At 37.4% G+C, this 15,216-nt stretch overlaps 2 protein-coding genes across 2 annotated transcripts; both read left to right on the top strand.

The window, feature by feature from the left end:
* The first annotated feature begins 5,966 nt into the window (after window positions 1–5,966).
* On the top strand, window positions 5,967–7,109 carry LOC148911996 (uncharacterized). Its single transcript, XM_089027916.1, has 2 exons — window positions 5,967–6,016; window positions 6,089–7,109. Exons 1-2 carry the CDS (start codon window positions 5,967–5,969, stop codon window positions 7,107–7,109), a joined length of 1,071 nt encoding a protein of 356 aa, XP_088884042.1.
* Window positions 7,110–14,343: 7,234 nt separating this feature from the next.
* Window positions 14,344–15,051, top strand: LOC148911995 (uncharacterized). The gene has a single exon (XM_089027915.1). It carries the CDS (start codon window positions 14,344–14,346, stop codon window positions 15,049–15,051), a length of 708 nt encoding a protein of 235 aa, XP_088884041.1.
* Window positions 15,052–15,216: the final 165 nt, after the last annotated feature.

Below are 15,216 nucleotides of genomic sequence, written 5' to 3'. Positions count from 1 at the left end.
GTGATATGCGATTTTTGAAGTATTTGTTCAGTCACTGTGGAGGTTGGTTTTGCGATGAGAAGTCCAGATTCGCTCGAGAATTGCGTCAAATTTACAATCGTTATCATTCTTCGTCCACCATATTGAGTAGCCAGGTTCCTCGTTGGCTTGGAAACAACGCTCTTAGTCACCAGTTACTATTGAAGACATACTTTTTTAAACCAAGCAAACCCCGTTTTGATGTTTGGAGTCAAGGAAGCGTACCGCGCGCGGCCTGGGACCAAAATTGTTCGCTGGAAATCTTGAAAGTTGTTGTTGGCGCGGATAGTCATGGCATATTTAATGGCGGACGAAAAATGATGAAAACGTTTATAGATGCGCAAGCTCAAGGGCTAAGGCGATTCTGGACTTGAAAAACTATAACGCAACTACTATAAGGCGGTTTTGACCTAGTTTTGATTGCAATTTTACGCGATGGGCTGTACAATGAAACTACGAATCCTCCGTGACGTTTTTATAAAATGGGCTGCATAGATTTAGAACACTATATCTGGTGTCCCTTTTATGAATGTCAGAGTTTGTTTTTCATTTTGTTCTTTTGTAGATTAGTGAACATCTGTTGATGCATGCATCAATGAGTCTTGGTAAAAAGGAAGCCATTCTAGTTTATTAAACAAGTCCACGGATCTTGAATAAGGATCTAGGATAGCATCCAGAATCACTCTTGCTGATCTCTTTTTGAGTTTAAAGATAGCTTCCAAGTTCACTTTGTTAGTAGATGTCCAAATACTGGAACCATATAGAAGAGTTGGATTATTACAACATTATAATTTTTGATTTTTTAAATAAACACTGATCTGGCCAAGTAGTCCAATTTTTTTTCGATACCCTCTTACATAGAGCAAAAGTTTGAATATCAAAGTCCAGGTTATGGTCTATTTCAATACCGAGGACTTTATGGCTCCTGACTTGATCAATAATAGCCTCATCTAAACCAATATATAATGTCTGTTGTTTGCTGTCCAACCGCTTCCTAAGTCGCTTACATACCAACAACATGGATTGTGTCTTATCTGATGACCAACGAATTTGTATTAGATCACTTTGCGATATCATCTTGATCTTCCTTGATATATATTCTTTCATTATTGACTATCCACATCTAGTGAACTATATATGAGCGTAGCATCATCAACGTACACGTCAATGTTAGAGTTCTAAACATGGAGAGATATGCCCATAAAGAGAAGAAATTGAAGGGCCAATAATTGATCTCTGTGGTACTCCTTGTTTAACTTGTATAAGAGAGGACTTGGTACCAATGACCTTGACGGGCTGACTTCTGTTTGATAAATACGATTCAAACCACTTGACAGTTTGATCAGTTCCATCATAAAATCCAATCTTATTGTATGTATCTTATCATATATAACAAAATTTTGTGGCTAAATCAAACGCTTTTTTAAAGTCAAGAAAACCAAGGTAACACACTATTTCACTGTCCATGTTAAAATGCAGTCTATCCGTGAACTTAATCAGAGCAGTCTCCGAGGATTGATTTGGACGAAAACCAGACTGTGCTTTGAAGTTAAGATTCATTTTATTGTAAATAAGCAAGGAGGAACTTTTCAACGTGCCTTTCAATGACTTTCGAAATAACAGTGAGGATTCAGACTGGTCTGTAAATGTTACAGTTATTGCGCGGGTCACCGTTATGTACTGATTACTTGATAATATTGATGATCTTCCCAATAAAAGCATACTTACAAATAATTTAATTTTGAATTGTTTTGAAATGCTCCTATTTCAATGTTACTGATGGAATTTGATATCAAATGTATGTAAGACAAAAGGAATTGAGATTAACGTCTGTATCAAGGGGGAAGGGAATTCCAAAATCACTCATATGTGAACAGTGTAGTAGTATGGATGCTATATTTTCATATCTGGTCTTCTGTTTTCAGATACATAAACATTTGAAATATCAATATGCAAATGAGATGACGTAAATTCCAGAATGTGTTACATTTTGCAATGTGATTTACGACAAGTGTTCTGAAGTGAAATAACCCAAAAGTTTACAAAGCCATATATTTTAGCTATAAGGTTGATTTAAAAAATGAAAAACAGCAGTACTTATCACAACAACATTTTTGTATAATGAATTAGCCTTGAATTTCCTTTATCTCATTTACATATTGATATTTCAATTTCACGTACAAAAATTCTGCAACCATACTACTGCACTGTTCACATATAAGTTATTTTGCAAAAAACAACATTTCCTTGATATATACTTTAATCTATTTACAGATCCCTTAGACATCTTCAAAAACCAAATGATACCTTGATATACTCCCTGGTATACGTAATATCCCATAGTCCAAGTTCGCCACACTCAAGAAAAGAATTACCCCCTTCCCCCTCCCCTCGACGTGCAGATAAGCTTGTGGGATACGAGATAAGTAAATCCTCACTGTATACTGTATTTACACATAATAGTTAAGTACGTATTTCCAAAGTGATTCAAATTACAATTGTCTTAAACTCCAAGAGTTTACTGAGGTGAACGCAAAAGCTTTGATCTCCTTTAGACGGTTTTCATTCAATTTTCTAAGAGAAAATGGATCTTGTCAAATATACAAAAATAATGACTGTGAGACGGAAGGATGGATGGATGGATGGATGGATGGATGGATGGATGGATGGATGGATGGATGGATGGATGGATGGATGGATGGATGGATGGATGGATGGATGGTGGGTGGGTTGGTGGGTGGGTGGGTGGGTGGATGGATGGATGGATGGATGGATGGATGGATATTTATAATTAAACCCGTAGCCCTGAATGGCCTACAACTCAATAAACAATGGTACCGGACGCCGAATGAGCTATTCGCTCGTAGACCATGAGGGTCAGCTGCCTAATTGATTTTCAATGCATGCAAACAAATTGGAAATTAGACTAAAATAATTTATTTTTCGCGCGGTTTTAGTTTTCATAACAAAAGAGGGCTGGATTCGTGATAGACCATTATCAGGTTTATGATAACAGGAAAACGGATATATGGATGGGCGAATGCGATCGATGGATTGTGGATGAATAAAAGAGATAAGGATTAATACAATCAATAATGCAATAGTTACAGAATAGTTGTTTGTTGATAATGAACTCCTGGCGGAAGATTTGTAATTTTGTTCCCCTCAAGTGACCTGAAAGATTCAAACACTTTTAATTACATAAAATTAACACGTACAACACAACACAACACTAGCCACTAGCAGGATATATACACTGTTTAACCTTGATATGCCCTCTCTTATGACAGTTTACAACTTACTAATATTGACATGCTTTATCAGAAAAGCTCAGTCTCTCCCTCGTGCCTAAAAAGGCCAATTACAAACAGCCAAGTCAAGCAAATATGTATTATAATATAGATAAGTAGATCTGCTCAATCTGACTGGTTGAAAGGCATGGACCATTTTCTCATTGGTATCACACTCACGTCAGCATATTTTGCTTCGGCGAAAAAAGAAAAAAAAAAATTGTATCTTTTTGTTGACAATTTATCTAAGAAAAATAACTGAAATTGACCCAACTAGCGAAAATACTCATCGATCTCCGACTTTTAGTATAGAGTTGCCATTTGATCAGACTAGTATTAAAACGTCAAGATTTGCATCAATTTCAAACAATGAGCTGGACAAAATTGTGTCAGAGCGTACATTCCAAAAAGGCAAAGGAAACTCCAAATCGTTCAATGTCTACATTCAAAGGTTTGTAGCAATGATTAAATAAATGCAAAAATATTGTTACCGTGTATTTATTCAACAAAAGGATTAGTATTTACCTATAAATATCCAATTCTTTATAGTAATGGATCAATTAATTTCATACTATTCTCTAAAGAAACTAGCAGTCGGATTAAGCCAGTAAAACAGACACCATTGAAGACCTACTGTAAGATTTTACCCGCTCCCCCTGATAAGATAGTTTCAGTTTTAAAAACTTTCCTTTTGAGAAATCTCAAAATTTTGGGTACGGTTTACATCGCACGAAATCAATGCAGTTTAAAAAGGAACATGGACTTGCAAAAGCCATTAAAGGTAATATGTTTTTAAATCAAATTATAAAGCAGTTTTATGCACATTTGTCGGCATTCTGCAAATTGCCAAATGATAAGATGTACATGCCCAATTAGAACAACGTTCGTGGACGAAAATGTTGGTTAAAAGGTTCGGTTCGACGTGCTGCTCAGCTGAGCTGCCGGAGTAATACACTAGTCAACTGAAGCCCCCTTCCCCGACCACGGGACAGGGCGGGGAATTAGAGGGACCTTAAGCTGTAGGACGGCAACGTAGAAGAAATTGAAGCGCTTCAACCTTCTATTGTATTATTATTTCGTGTTTACCTAGTATTTTACTCAATAAACATCCACGTTTTAGAGTGAAATGTCGTCTTTTGGGAGCGCTTTACTCATAACGAAAATCAGCAAAGATAAGCTTTTGGCGTAGCCGTTCTCTTTAGTACGTAAAAATAGGACATTTCACGTCTTACTTTCAGCATAAGACGGCAATGATGCACAGTATTTCGTACATTCCAATGAGTATCTATTGAATAGCGCAATTAGTGCTATTGTATGTTTGCCGTCGTCGTCGTCGTTGCCGTCCTGCAGCTTAAGGTCCCTATTAATGTGGTGAGACCGGGGGTTTAACGCGCATGCATTTAACAGCGTGAATGAACGGAGATACGGTGGATTAACACGTAGCTCAACCACAGTTCCTTGCGCGCCAAAATATTTCCAAATGGCGAAAGTTATAATGTTTTGTGAATGGTATTTCGGATGGTTTGTTTTCTTTGAATTTCACAGCGCATTACAATAGTCAGTGTAATAACACCACTAAAATGGAGGAGATGACTAGCTATAAACTAGGGTGAGCTGCATGCGAATGTGAAAGTGATCGGAATGAAGAGACTTTAATTCCTATGGCTGCATGGCGTTAGCTCGCAAGTCAGTAGCTAATGTTCTAGAATGTTCTCGATCTGCCTGTAAAGTACGTCTTATTTATCAAACATAGTAAAAGCTTTCATTAATAAAGTCAAATGTGTCTAGGTATACAAGTGTATGTGTATTTATAGGCCTTAAAGTTCCAGCATTATTCATATACATATGCTTACTTAGCTAAATTTTCTGAGCCAAATTTAAAGATGAGTTGCAAAAAATATAAGCTTAAATCAAATACACGTAAAGAGGAATCAGTGCTTTATATAGTTTGTATAATTTTTGAGTAGTGATGACGTGGTCTGCGATAAAAACTTTCTAAGAACCTCAGTAATCTCAGTCAAAAAGTATTGGTTGGAAAATCAAATATTCTTATTTACCAAACCCACCTATTTTAGCAAGATTGACTTCAAAATACATTAAGACTTATAGAATTTTAAAACATTATCCATTTTAAAATTATCTAAAATCAAATGACCCAACAGAGATAAATAAAACTTAGTATAGCAGCTTATATCAGTGAGGTATTCTGGCTGCTCATATGTAGCATATGTCTTAATATTATTTACATATTATATCTGTTTATTTTCATATTATGAGTATATATCAGTTTGTTATTGGGTGCATTTCCACTAGGACATTTTAAACTAGTTTAACGAAAAAATACCGGAAACGCCAGTGGAAACGACTCCGAACTAACTTAAGCTAGTTTAATTAGTCAACTGTTTACACGCAAAAAAAAGGCGAGTTTAGTTGCTTCAACTCCGGAAATGACACCTTTGATAAGCGACCTAAAAAGATGGCTTAAGTTGGAATACCGCCGGCCGTGACCAATCAGAGCTCACCATTTGACAATTTGCTGTCAAAATGTTTATCTAGACTAACTTGAAAAGCACCAGAGAGAAGAACGTGGACTCTGTCTCTTGGTCAATTCTGACTATTTCTGTGCTATTGTGGGTACGTTTCTCTTGTTTTTTTAATATGGACAACGGCAATAGAAGCAATGATTTTACTCCTCCTTCGACTCCAAGGTACGTAAAAAAATGTCCTAAATTGTTACATCTGACTGTTGATTTTAATACATATTTGACTCTGATTTATAGAACTCGCTTCGTCATACCACCTCCGCGTGAAACACAACCAGTATCTACACGTGGACCGGTTTTATTCCCCATGTACCAACAATGGACCCAAGCATTACCAAACCAGCTCGGCGCAAATGCCGCATTGAATTTCCCTGGTAGCCAACTATTGCCAAACCATACCAGCGCAACTGCAACATTGAATTTTCCTGGCCGACAACCATCATTGCCAAACCAGTCTGGAACAGCATTCACCTTGGAGTTTCCAAGCGAATATTCGGCTAGACCACCAGCTTCCACCGATATCTCAACAACGAGCAGTCAGCGCCTACGTAGCCCCAACTGGTCTGACGCCGAGACAAGATTTCTTCTTGAATTGTGGCGTGATAGTTTTCCTGTAAGCAAAAGGCGAAACAGCGTTGTTTGGGATGACATTTCGAGGAAATTAAACAAAATATTAAAAGATCAAGGTCTCAGCAGCTTCAGGACTGGACCCCAGTGCAAATCCCGAATAAAATCACTCGAAGACGAATGCAAAAAAGTAAAGGACCATAATAAACGAAGTGGCAACAACAGGGAGACGTTCGAATATTATGACGATATGGATGTTGTCCTGGGGTGCAAACCCAACATTACACCAAAGTTGGTGATCGAAACCGGCCTCGGTGAGTCCTCTGCCTCCTCTTCAGAAACCAATACGTCCTTTGATGATGGTGATTCTGAAATCATAACAGACATGGATGCAGCAGAAAAGGAAGAGAGTGCCAATGAAGATCAAGGTCAAGAAAAGACCACTGCCAAGAAAAAAAACACATCAAAGGGGAAAACTCCAGCTAAAAAATGGGAAAGGAAGAGAAAGGCAAGTTCTCCTGACTCTTCTTCAGAGTTGATTAGTTATTTACAGGAGAGTCAACAAAAAGATGACGACTTTTTTGAGCGCCTTTCAGAGGCTGAAGGCGAACGAGAACTTAGAAGCCAAAAACTTATGATGGACACCATCACCCAAATAGGCAAAATTTTCAAAGGTGACAGCAAGAAGTGATTGTGTTATTTCATTATTCTGTGCTTGGAACTTTAATAATTTTGTTACTGTTCATTAACAAAGATTTATGCTACTAGCAGTATAATTTGAAATGTTTTTGATTTATACTATGGAAGTTTATGCAAACAAAAATAATTTTCATAAATTTACATTCATGAGTTCTCTTGTTGTATATAAATTACTTACCCGTTTTGAAAACAGTCAGTATCAAAATAAAGCATTTTTTATATGATTTCTTAGACCTGCTCCATCTTTATTTATGACATGGCCTGGGAGTGGGTTAGCTTGATTGCCATTTCCATCATTCACAATGTTAACTTCCGTGTCATCATCTACATCTAAACATATGTTATGTAAAATGCAACAGGCGGTGATGGTGTAAGCAGCCTTCTCCTCAGATTCGTTAAGATTGTCTAGAAGGCATCTCCATCTCCCTTTTAAAAGACCAAAAGCTTGCTCAATCACAACCCTGGCACTACTAAGTGATCTATTAAAAGCTGTTTGTCTCGCCGTGATCCCTCTTGCCTCTGTGTATGGCTTCATGCACCACGTAGTCAGTTTGTAGGCTGGATCGGCAACTAATAGAGGCTTTACTTCTCTACCTGCAATTCTGTTCGAGGGGGTGTTTAAAATGGAATTATGTTCAACTGCAGTGTAGAGGGAGCTCATTCTTAAGACTCTTGTATCATGGATGCTTCCCGCATACCCAGTGCTGACATGTAAGACTTTCTTATTGCTAACGGCAACTCCTTACAGAATAATACTGTGAAATTGCTTTCTGTTGTAATACGCGTTTGGGTTTTCCCTTGGAGTGGCTATTGGGATATGCGATCCATCAAGAGCACCGACAACTTGTGGAAATGAGTTTGCCTAATGGTCGTGGGTCGTGGGTCGTGGGTACGAAGTCGTGGGTCGTGGGTATGAAGTCGTGGGTCGTGGGTACGAAGTCGTGGGTCGTGGGTACGAAGTCGTGGGTTCCAATTTTTTCCCCAAATTTATCATTTCTTCACTATACTTCCAAATCGAGATTGTGTGGATTTGTTCCTATAAATTCGGTGCAATTGTGGGTTGTGCAAGGTAGTCTGTGTCTATTTGGCCTTTAAATATGGGCAGAAACTAAAGCACGACTTTTAGGGTGCTTTTCAATGCCTTGGTATCACAAAGGACTATTTGACTTTAAATAGAGAATGCGCAGGATTGAAATCAACGTATATTTCAAGTATTTAGTTCACTAATATGTTGTTCAACGTCACGCAATTCGGACACAAGGTCTTTAATCAAAAAGGTGTTGACAACTCTCAATTTGTTCAAGTAAACACTTGACGCTGTTTTGGACTGCTGCTTATCAAGAGCTTTTGCCACTTTAACCAAAACAAAAGACCGACCGAAGACGTCCAAACAGATCTGTTTAGAAGTATACCCGTCTATGAATGGCCTATCGTCTATTAGAATATAGTCATACTCGACCAACTTTAGAGCTCTATATAACATAAAGAAACGAATTAGTATTCCCTGTTTGTCATTGGTAGTTAAAAGCAAATATTTTGAGTTTTGGTGTGACTAATAGAAAACGAGAGGAGCATCTTATCAGATATTTCCATAAACTATACACCAACAATCAGAAGCAAAAATAGACTATGTGAAAAGCGATCGAATTAGAAGTGTGTTGAGAATGATTCGAAATTCATAAAAAAATTTGTAGTGTCCACACACCGTGAGCCATGCAGAGTAAAATATTTCAATCTATTGCATAGCTAGGCTCTTTCCAGTCGCACCCAATACGAAAAGATACTAGATCTCTCGTATACATTAGGACATAAAATTAAAATTTGGTTCCAATAAAACTGAATATAAGGTTTGAGACTGGTGATGAAGATGAAGATGAAGATGGAGACACGTGTTGGAATCTCCTAAACCGGCGATTACTCATCATTCCATGTAGTTGGTGGACATGATTTTTTAAAGAGCTGACTCTATTGGAATTTCTACTTTCCTTATAATTTAGGTATGGAACCGCAAAATCAAGAATAAAACATCGCTTTGATTATACTTACATCAAATCGGTTCTTCTCTAAGTTACTGAATATAACTTCTTTGACCTTCTTGGTATTTAAGCCCAACTGATACGCTGCCGCTGCATAAAAGCAGTCCTCATCAACCTTGGAGTCGTAGGTAACGGTAAACCCCGCACTTTCAAGTCATTTACTCAGGATTTCCATATTAACACAAAGAGAACTACTAAGAAATAGTGAAACAAGCTTTCTCGCAACGAAACACATAGAACGAGGAGAAACGTAATGCCGAACTAAACGCGAACTTGCTGTCCATCGACTTCGCACGTTTGCAGCGGCTTGTCGCTCCAGTTTCTAGGTAACATCCGGATAAAGTCCATTGAAGACTCCTCGTTTAAGCGAACAAGGTAGACGACTAGTGGTTTTTGCTTGTTTGGGTTTTTTTTATTTTCTTCTTTTTTTTTTTTTTTTCTACGCTAAATTTATGTTTAAACAGCAAGGCCAATATACTTAAATGAAATGTAAGAAAGTGCTAAAAGGTTTTCCAGGCCACCAATTTTGGTGTATATTTATAACACTGTCACGCAAATCAGACACAGACTACCTTGCACAACCCACAATTACACCGAATTTATAGGAACAAAGTCACACGATCTTGTTTTGGAAGTATAGTGATAAATTTAAATTTATAAATGATAAATTTTGAAAAAAATTGGAACCCACGACTTCATACCCACGACCCACGACTTCATACCCACGACCCACGACTTCGTACCCACGACCCACGACCCACGACCATTAGGCAAACTCTGTGGAAATGTGCTGATGTTTTGGAACACCTGGATACATTTTCTTGTCTGTTAATTCTGAAGTGTTCCCGCCAAATATGATTTTGATTCTGGCCGTTTAGAAGTTGTTCAAACCAGAATTGAGGACGAGGGTAGACCCATGCTCTTGGTCGTCTGCGATTACGAACTCCTCTATTTTGGAGTTGATTTGTCAGAAGAATTGATAATTGACGTCTTCTTCTTCTTTGCAAAGCAGCTAACCTCAGATTGCGAAGAAATCGATTTCGCTTTCTCAAGAATAAAGCAAATGTTAAAAGCAGTGTTGTAAACACAAGCGCTTCTTCTCCCGGCACTTTTTGAATCTCGCGCTATGTATGGTAATGTGATCTATCTAGTTTAAAATCACCTCAAATTACATAATGGAAACAAGCTGCACATTTATTCTAGTTTAAGCTGGTATGTAAACAAACACCTAGAGGAATTTTAAACTACTAAAAATGTCCTAGTGGAAACGCACCCATTATATATATGATTATAGAGTACAAACGCTAAAAGTGTGCAACACTTGATGATGATTATGATGATGATCATTTAGCTTTATTACCATAATTTTTCAAAGTTTTTTATAATATAATATTGAAACAGGTATTGGTAATAGCTACTCAGTAGTAAATAGTGCTAATTAAACAATAGAAAACAATATGATTAGCATAATTTAGTATTTAGTGGTATTTATGTTACACACTTATAGTGTTTGTACTCTAAGTGACATGTCTTAATTATTTAGATAATATTATATGTCGAGTTTATGCAAGTTTTTTATTATTCATATGACTATAAGTGCTCTGCTATAATAGCTAGGACATTTGCATTGTGGTGTCATGAACCTCTGCTACCAGAATTCCTTTGTTTTGTTCATTTCATCAATTTTCTTATTTTTCTCACGAGGGAATTTGCAAAGCATTCTGGTAATGGTGGTTAAATAATGCATGAATGTATGAATGATAGAAGTAATGAAAACAAAAATGCAAAAAATAAGTCTGAAAAGATCAAACTTAAGGCGACTTTAGGCGACTTTAGGCGATTTAAGGCGATTTAAGGCGATTTAAGGCGACTTAAGGCGATTTAAGGCGATTTAAGGCGATTTAAGGCGATTTAAGGCGATTTAAGGCGATTTAAGGCGATTTAAGGCGACTTAAGGCGATTTAAGGCGATTTAAGGCGATTTAAGGCGATTTAAGGCGATTTAAGGCGATTTAAGGCGATTTAAGGCGATTTAAGGCGATTTAAGGCGATTTAAGGCGATTTAAGGCGATTTAAGGCGATTTAAGGCGATTTAAGGCGATTTAAGGCGATTTAAGGCGATTTAAGGCGATTTAAGGCGATTTAAGGCGATTTAAGGCGATTTAAGGCGATTTAAGGCGACTTAATGACCCGGAGTAGGCCTACTCCTTCTACGGAGGTTTGAGAATCAATATTCAAAAATGTGTATAACCTGGTATGATAATGTTGTTTATATTTTGGTCTTTTAACTTTGTTTCTGAAATAGCAATAAATTCTGGTAAAGATTTCAAAGTCATAAGTAGATCTTCCAATAAAGATAATTTTTTTGACAAACTACGCATGTGAAATGAATCATTGAGATTCCAAATTGTTCTTTTGCCTTATAGAAAAAAATTCGGATTGCTTAATGGAATAAAATTCCGATTTTATACGAAAATCGGTCATATACTCCTGTGATGCATTTTTGTTGTCAATAATATGTTCAAATAGATATTTTAATACTAGTATATTACTGTATGATAAATTGGCCCAATTACCAGTAGTTCTAAGAAACTCCCGGCGATCTAATTCACAGAATGGCAACACTGAGAGAGGATTAGTCTCTGAGCGTTTAGACTCTTTAACCTCTTTAGATAATTTAATAATTTGCTTTATGAATGTTATCAAGAACAGTACAGTAGAAATCAACTCAAGACCTTCAAATACATCATGGTGTGGTTGTAGGTCTGATCCTTAGAATTTGCAACAACTTTGCAACAACTTTACAACAACTTTACTCCAATGATTTGTTTATAGCCACCTTCGCCGTACAATTTCATTTCTTATAGTACACTCAACAAAATTCTCGACTCTGATTGGTCGAGAGGAGTGCAATTATAGCGTTAATTGTACTCCGTAGGAAAACCGAATTAAGTCGCTATGGCAACACGGCCAAAACAATGTCAAAACAATTATTTGCTATCATTTTGTACTTTAAAAACATATAATGAAATTTTAAAGCCGTAAGAACTAATTTTTTATGCATTTCAGTTGCGCGATAGACTGAAAATCGGCCGCCAAATAGACAAAGCTGAACGGCGTCGCTTCGCATTTTTTACTGAAATTTTGTTGAATGAACTATAAACAAAAAATCGCACGATCTTCTCGTACAATTTGGAATTAATAGACACTCTTAATGTTTTGAAAGTTCTTGTAATTGCACGAGCCTAAAGGGAGGGATTTGCTGGCAAGGAATGGTTTTTGAGAGAATGTTGTAAGAGGCGCTAGAATCAATTAACATTCTAACTTGTTTGTCCTCAGTTAGCATAGTGGCGAACATTTTCTTCTCAAAATTATCATTCACTTCCTTGCCATACATATTGTTTTCATGGCAAATCACCTAGCGTTAAGTAAATCCCCCTCAGATGAGCTCTCGTCGCACGTTTCAATCAATTTATTCGAGCTTGAGACATTATGCTTGCAGCAGCCTGTAAAATGTTTTTGCTTTTGACATTCTGTACGGGTTTTCCCTAGAGCTCTTGTATTTTTTGTAATTTTTGTTTTTGCGGTCACGGCGGCGCCTTCTGAAATTACCGACGTCTCTGCTCATGATCTATTTACTTTATTTTTTCATCATTATTCCGCGGGTTAACTCCCAGTTTATTTGTCTTTTTGAAGTCTCGGCGCTTCTGTCAAGACTTGTCTTTATTTCTAGAGTGATGTTTGGTTATTTTAAGTTAATTTTGTGCAAATACTAGCACTGTCGCTTCTGATTCTACATACTTTCATCTTTCAAAGTACCAATTTCATATGTTGAAGCATGCTAGGGATCTAAGCACTGTTACATATTTATCAAGACTCCCGTGTTCTATCTCTTCAAGAGTATCGACTTTGTACCACTCATATATAACGCCTTTAATCCCTACAAACACAATTGTTCTTTCCATGAATTTGTCACTACTATCGTCGTCGTATTTGTCTTCGAGTTGGAATTGAATTAAAGTCTGTTATGAATCTCCAAAGCTGATGCAAGTCGAAACGTCCAATGTAGAAAGGCTACCAATCTTGCTTTACGTTCGCACTTTCCGCTTCGGGTAGCATGTTGGTTCTGCGATTTTCTTTCCTGATTGATACCCAATAAAAGTTGCAAAGAGACAACCCAAGTCGATGATCCGCTTGTAGATGCTTTAGCTGTGATAGGTCCTTTATTATCCTCTGACATCTTGACACCATGTAATGCTCAGTTCGTACGTTTTCCACAGCGTTTTTTTTTTTTTTTTTTTTTTTTTTTTTTAGCTCAAACCCTTTTATTTAACTCGAAACTCTCTCTCTTTCTCTCTATGCCCTATCTTTTATTCACGCATTGCATATATTCTTGCGTTATCATGATGTCGCAGGGTGGGAAACGTCTGTACACACAGACCTCGTTATACTTCAAGATCTAACCATCTGCAGAAGCATCAGTTACAAAGCCAACACTTTTTTTCGTTATTTTAAAACTATGAGTGCCAGTGCGGAACTCAAACCCACGACGTCCCGCACAACAGATTGATCAAAACCGGGCGGGCGGCTAGATGTAATAGAGAAACCAGTCGCCGTATGCGCTTTTACAAATCATGGTGGGACTTTAAATAATTATTTCATCAAACATTCTAAAGGAAGAGGGGTGATTCTTATTAATGTGCTCAGTCTTACAATTGATATTGCCATATGTTCTAAAATTCTTTTTTATACAGGAATTGGCCACTTTATTTAGGGCATAATGCTTTCCCATTTCAGACCAAATGTTCTCTTGAGAATAAAATTATTTGAGTTGTATACACATTCAAGTGTCTTCGTGTGCAACCGTCAACAAGTAAATAATACTCTAAAAAGTACACAAAAGAACATAGCCTAAGCTAAAGAGGCCTATTCCACGGCTATACCGATTTTTATTATATCAAAGGAACAAACAGACGTTATTACAACAACCTAGAAAAATAACGTAAGTGTATTTATCATATGACCCGTACGGCCCTGCTCGCGCGCTCTAATAAAACCATTGGAAAAAGTCACGTGATGGGGGCCGGACGGGTTGACGTAAGCGGGCCGGAAAAACCCGTCCGGCCCTGCTCAAAATCCGTCCGGTTCTCTTCGGATGTAACCATTAAATTTCATTTAAAAAGAAGCTAAAATGACTGACAATTTAAGCGACCATGACGAAAGCGAATTCTACTATCCAGACGATATATCTGACACTGAACTGGCTCAGCAAGCGACATATTTTGAGTCAAATCTGCTCAATGACGGTGAAATACAGAAATACATCCGAGCACAACGGAAAACAAGTACAATCAACAAAACTAAGTATGACATGAACGTACTGAAGCGCTTTTTACAAGAATGTGGTGAAGAAAGAGAAATTGAGAATATCACTCCGCCTCAATTTGACAGTCTTCTTTCCAACTTTTACATAGAGGCAAAAAAGAAAGACAATACTTTGTACGAACCTGATACAATGTCGTCCTTCTCAAGAAGTATCCAGCGATACCTCGACGATAAAAATGCAAAAGTAAACATCTTAAGAGATGAAGAGTTTAAGCTTTCCACACAAGCCTTGATGTCCAGACGACGAGAATTAAGAAAAGAGGGCAAAGGAAACAAGCCAAATGCTACTGCTCCTCTGACAAGCACAGATATTGATGCTATTTTTAATGAAAACGAGTTTGGAGTCCATGATCCAGAGATCCTTTCCCGTACTATGTGGTTCTTGATTACTTTGCATTTTGGTCATAGAGCACGACACGAAGCGAGAAAGCTGAAGTTTGGAGACGTACTTTTGAAGAAAGATGAAATAAATGGCGAAGAGTATGTAGAGTGGTTCCAAGAAAGAGAAACTTAAACCAGAAACGGCGATGAAAATGAACACCGGAGAGCTTCCCGACCAAGAGCTTATGAGAACGGCGACAAGAAATGTCCTGTGGCCTGCTATAAGCAGTTTGTTTACAGGCGTCCCGAAAAAGCCAAAAGTCCAGAGAGTCCGTTTTTTCTTGCTATAAATCATAGA

The sequence above is a fragment of the Actinia tenebrosa genome, unplaced genomic scaffold (genome assembly GCF_029948245.1).
Source record: "Actinia tenebrosa isolate PJP-AT-01 unplaced genomic scaffold, QUT_ActTen_1.0 PGA_scaffold12__29_contigs__length_12842862, whole genome shotgun sequence".
Lineage (NCBI taxonomy): Eukaryota > Metazoa > Cnidaria > Anthozoa > Actiniaria > Actiniidae > Actinia > Actinia tenebrosa.
Note: the sequence above shows the minus strand (reverse complement) of the source record. Positions and strands in the feature narration are given on the sequence as shown.

What these genes read in the sequence shown, in the direction of transcription:
- LOC148911995 (XM_089027915.1), top strand. Translation starts at nt 14,344, where the DNA reads ATGACTGACAATTTAAGCGACCATGACGAAAGCGAATTCTACTATCCA.
- LOC148911996 (XM_089027916.1), top strand. Translation starts at nt 5,967, where the DNA reads ATGGACAACGGCAATAGAAGCAATGATTTTACTCCTCCTTCGACTCCA. An exon ending in ACTCCTCCTTCGACTCCAAG is followed by an intron (nt 6,017 to 6,088) that starts GTACGTAAAAAA and finishes TCTGATTTATAG; the next exon opens with AACTCGCTTCGTCATACCAC.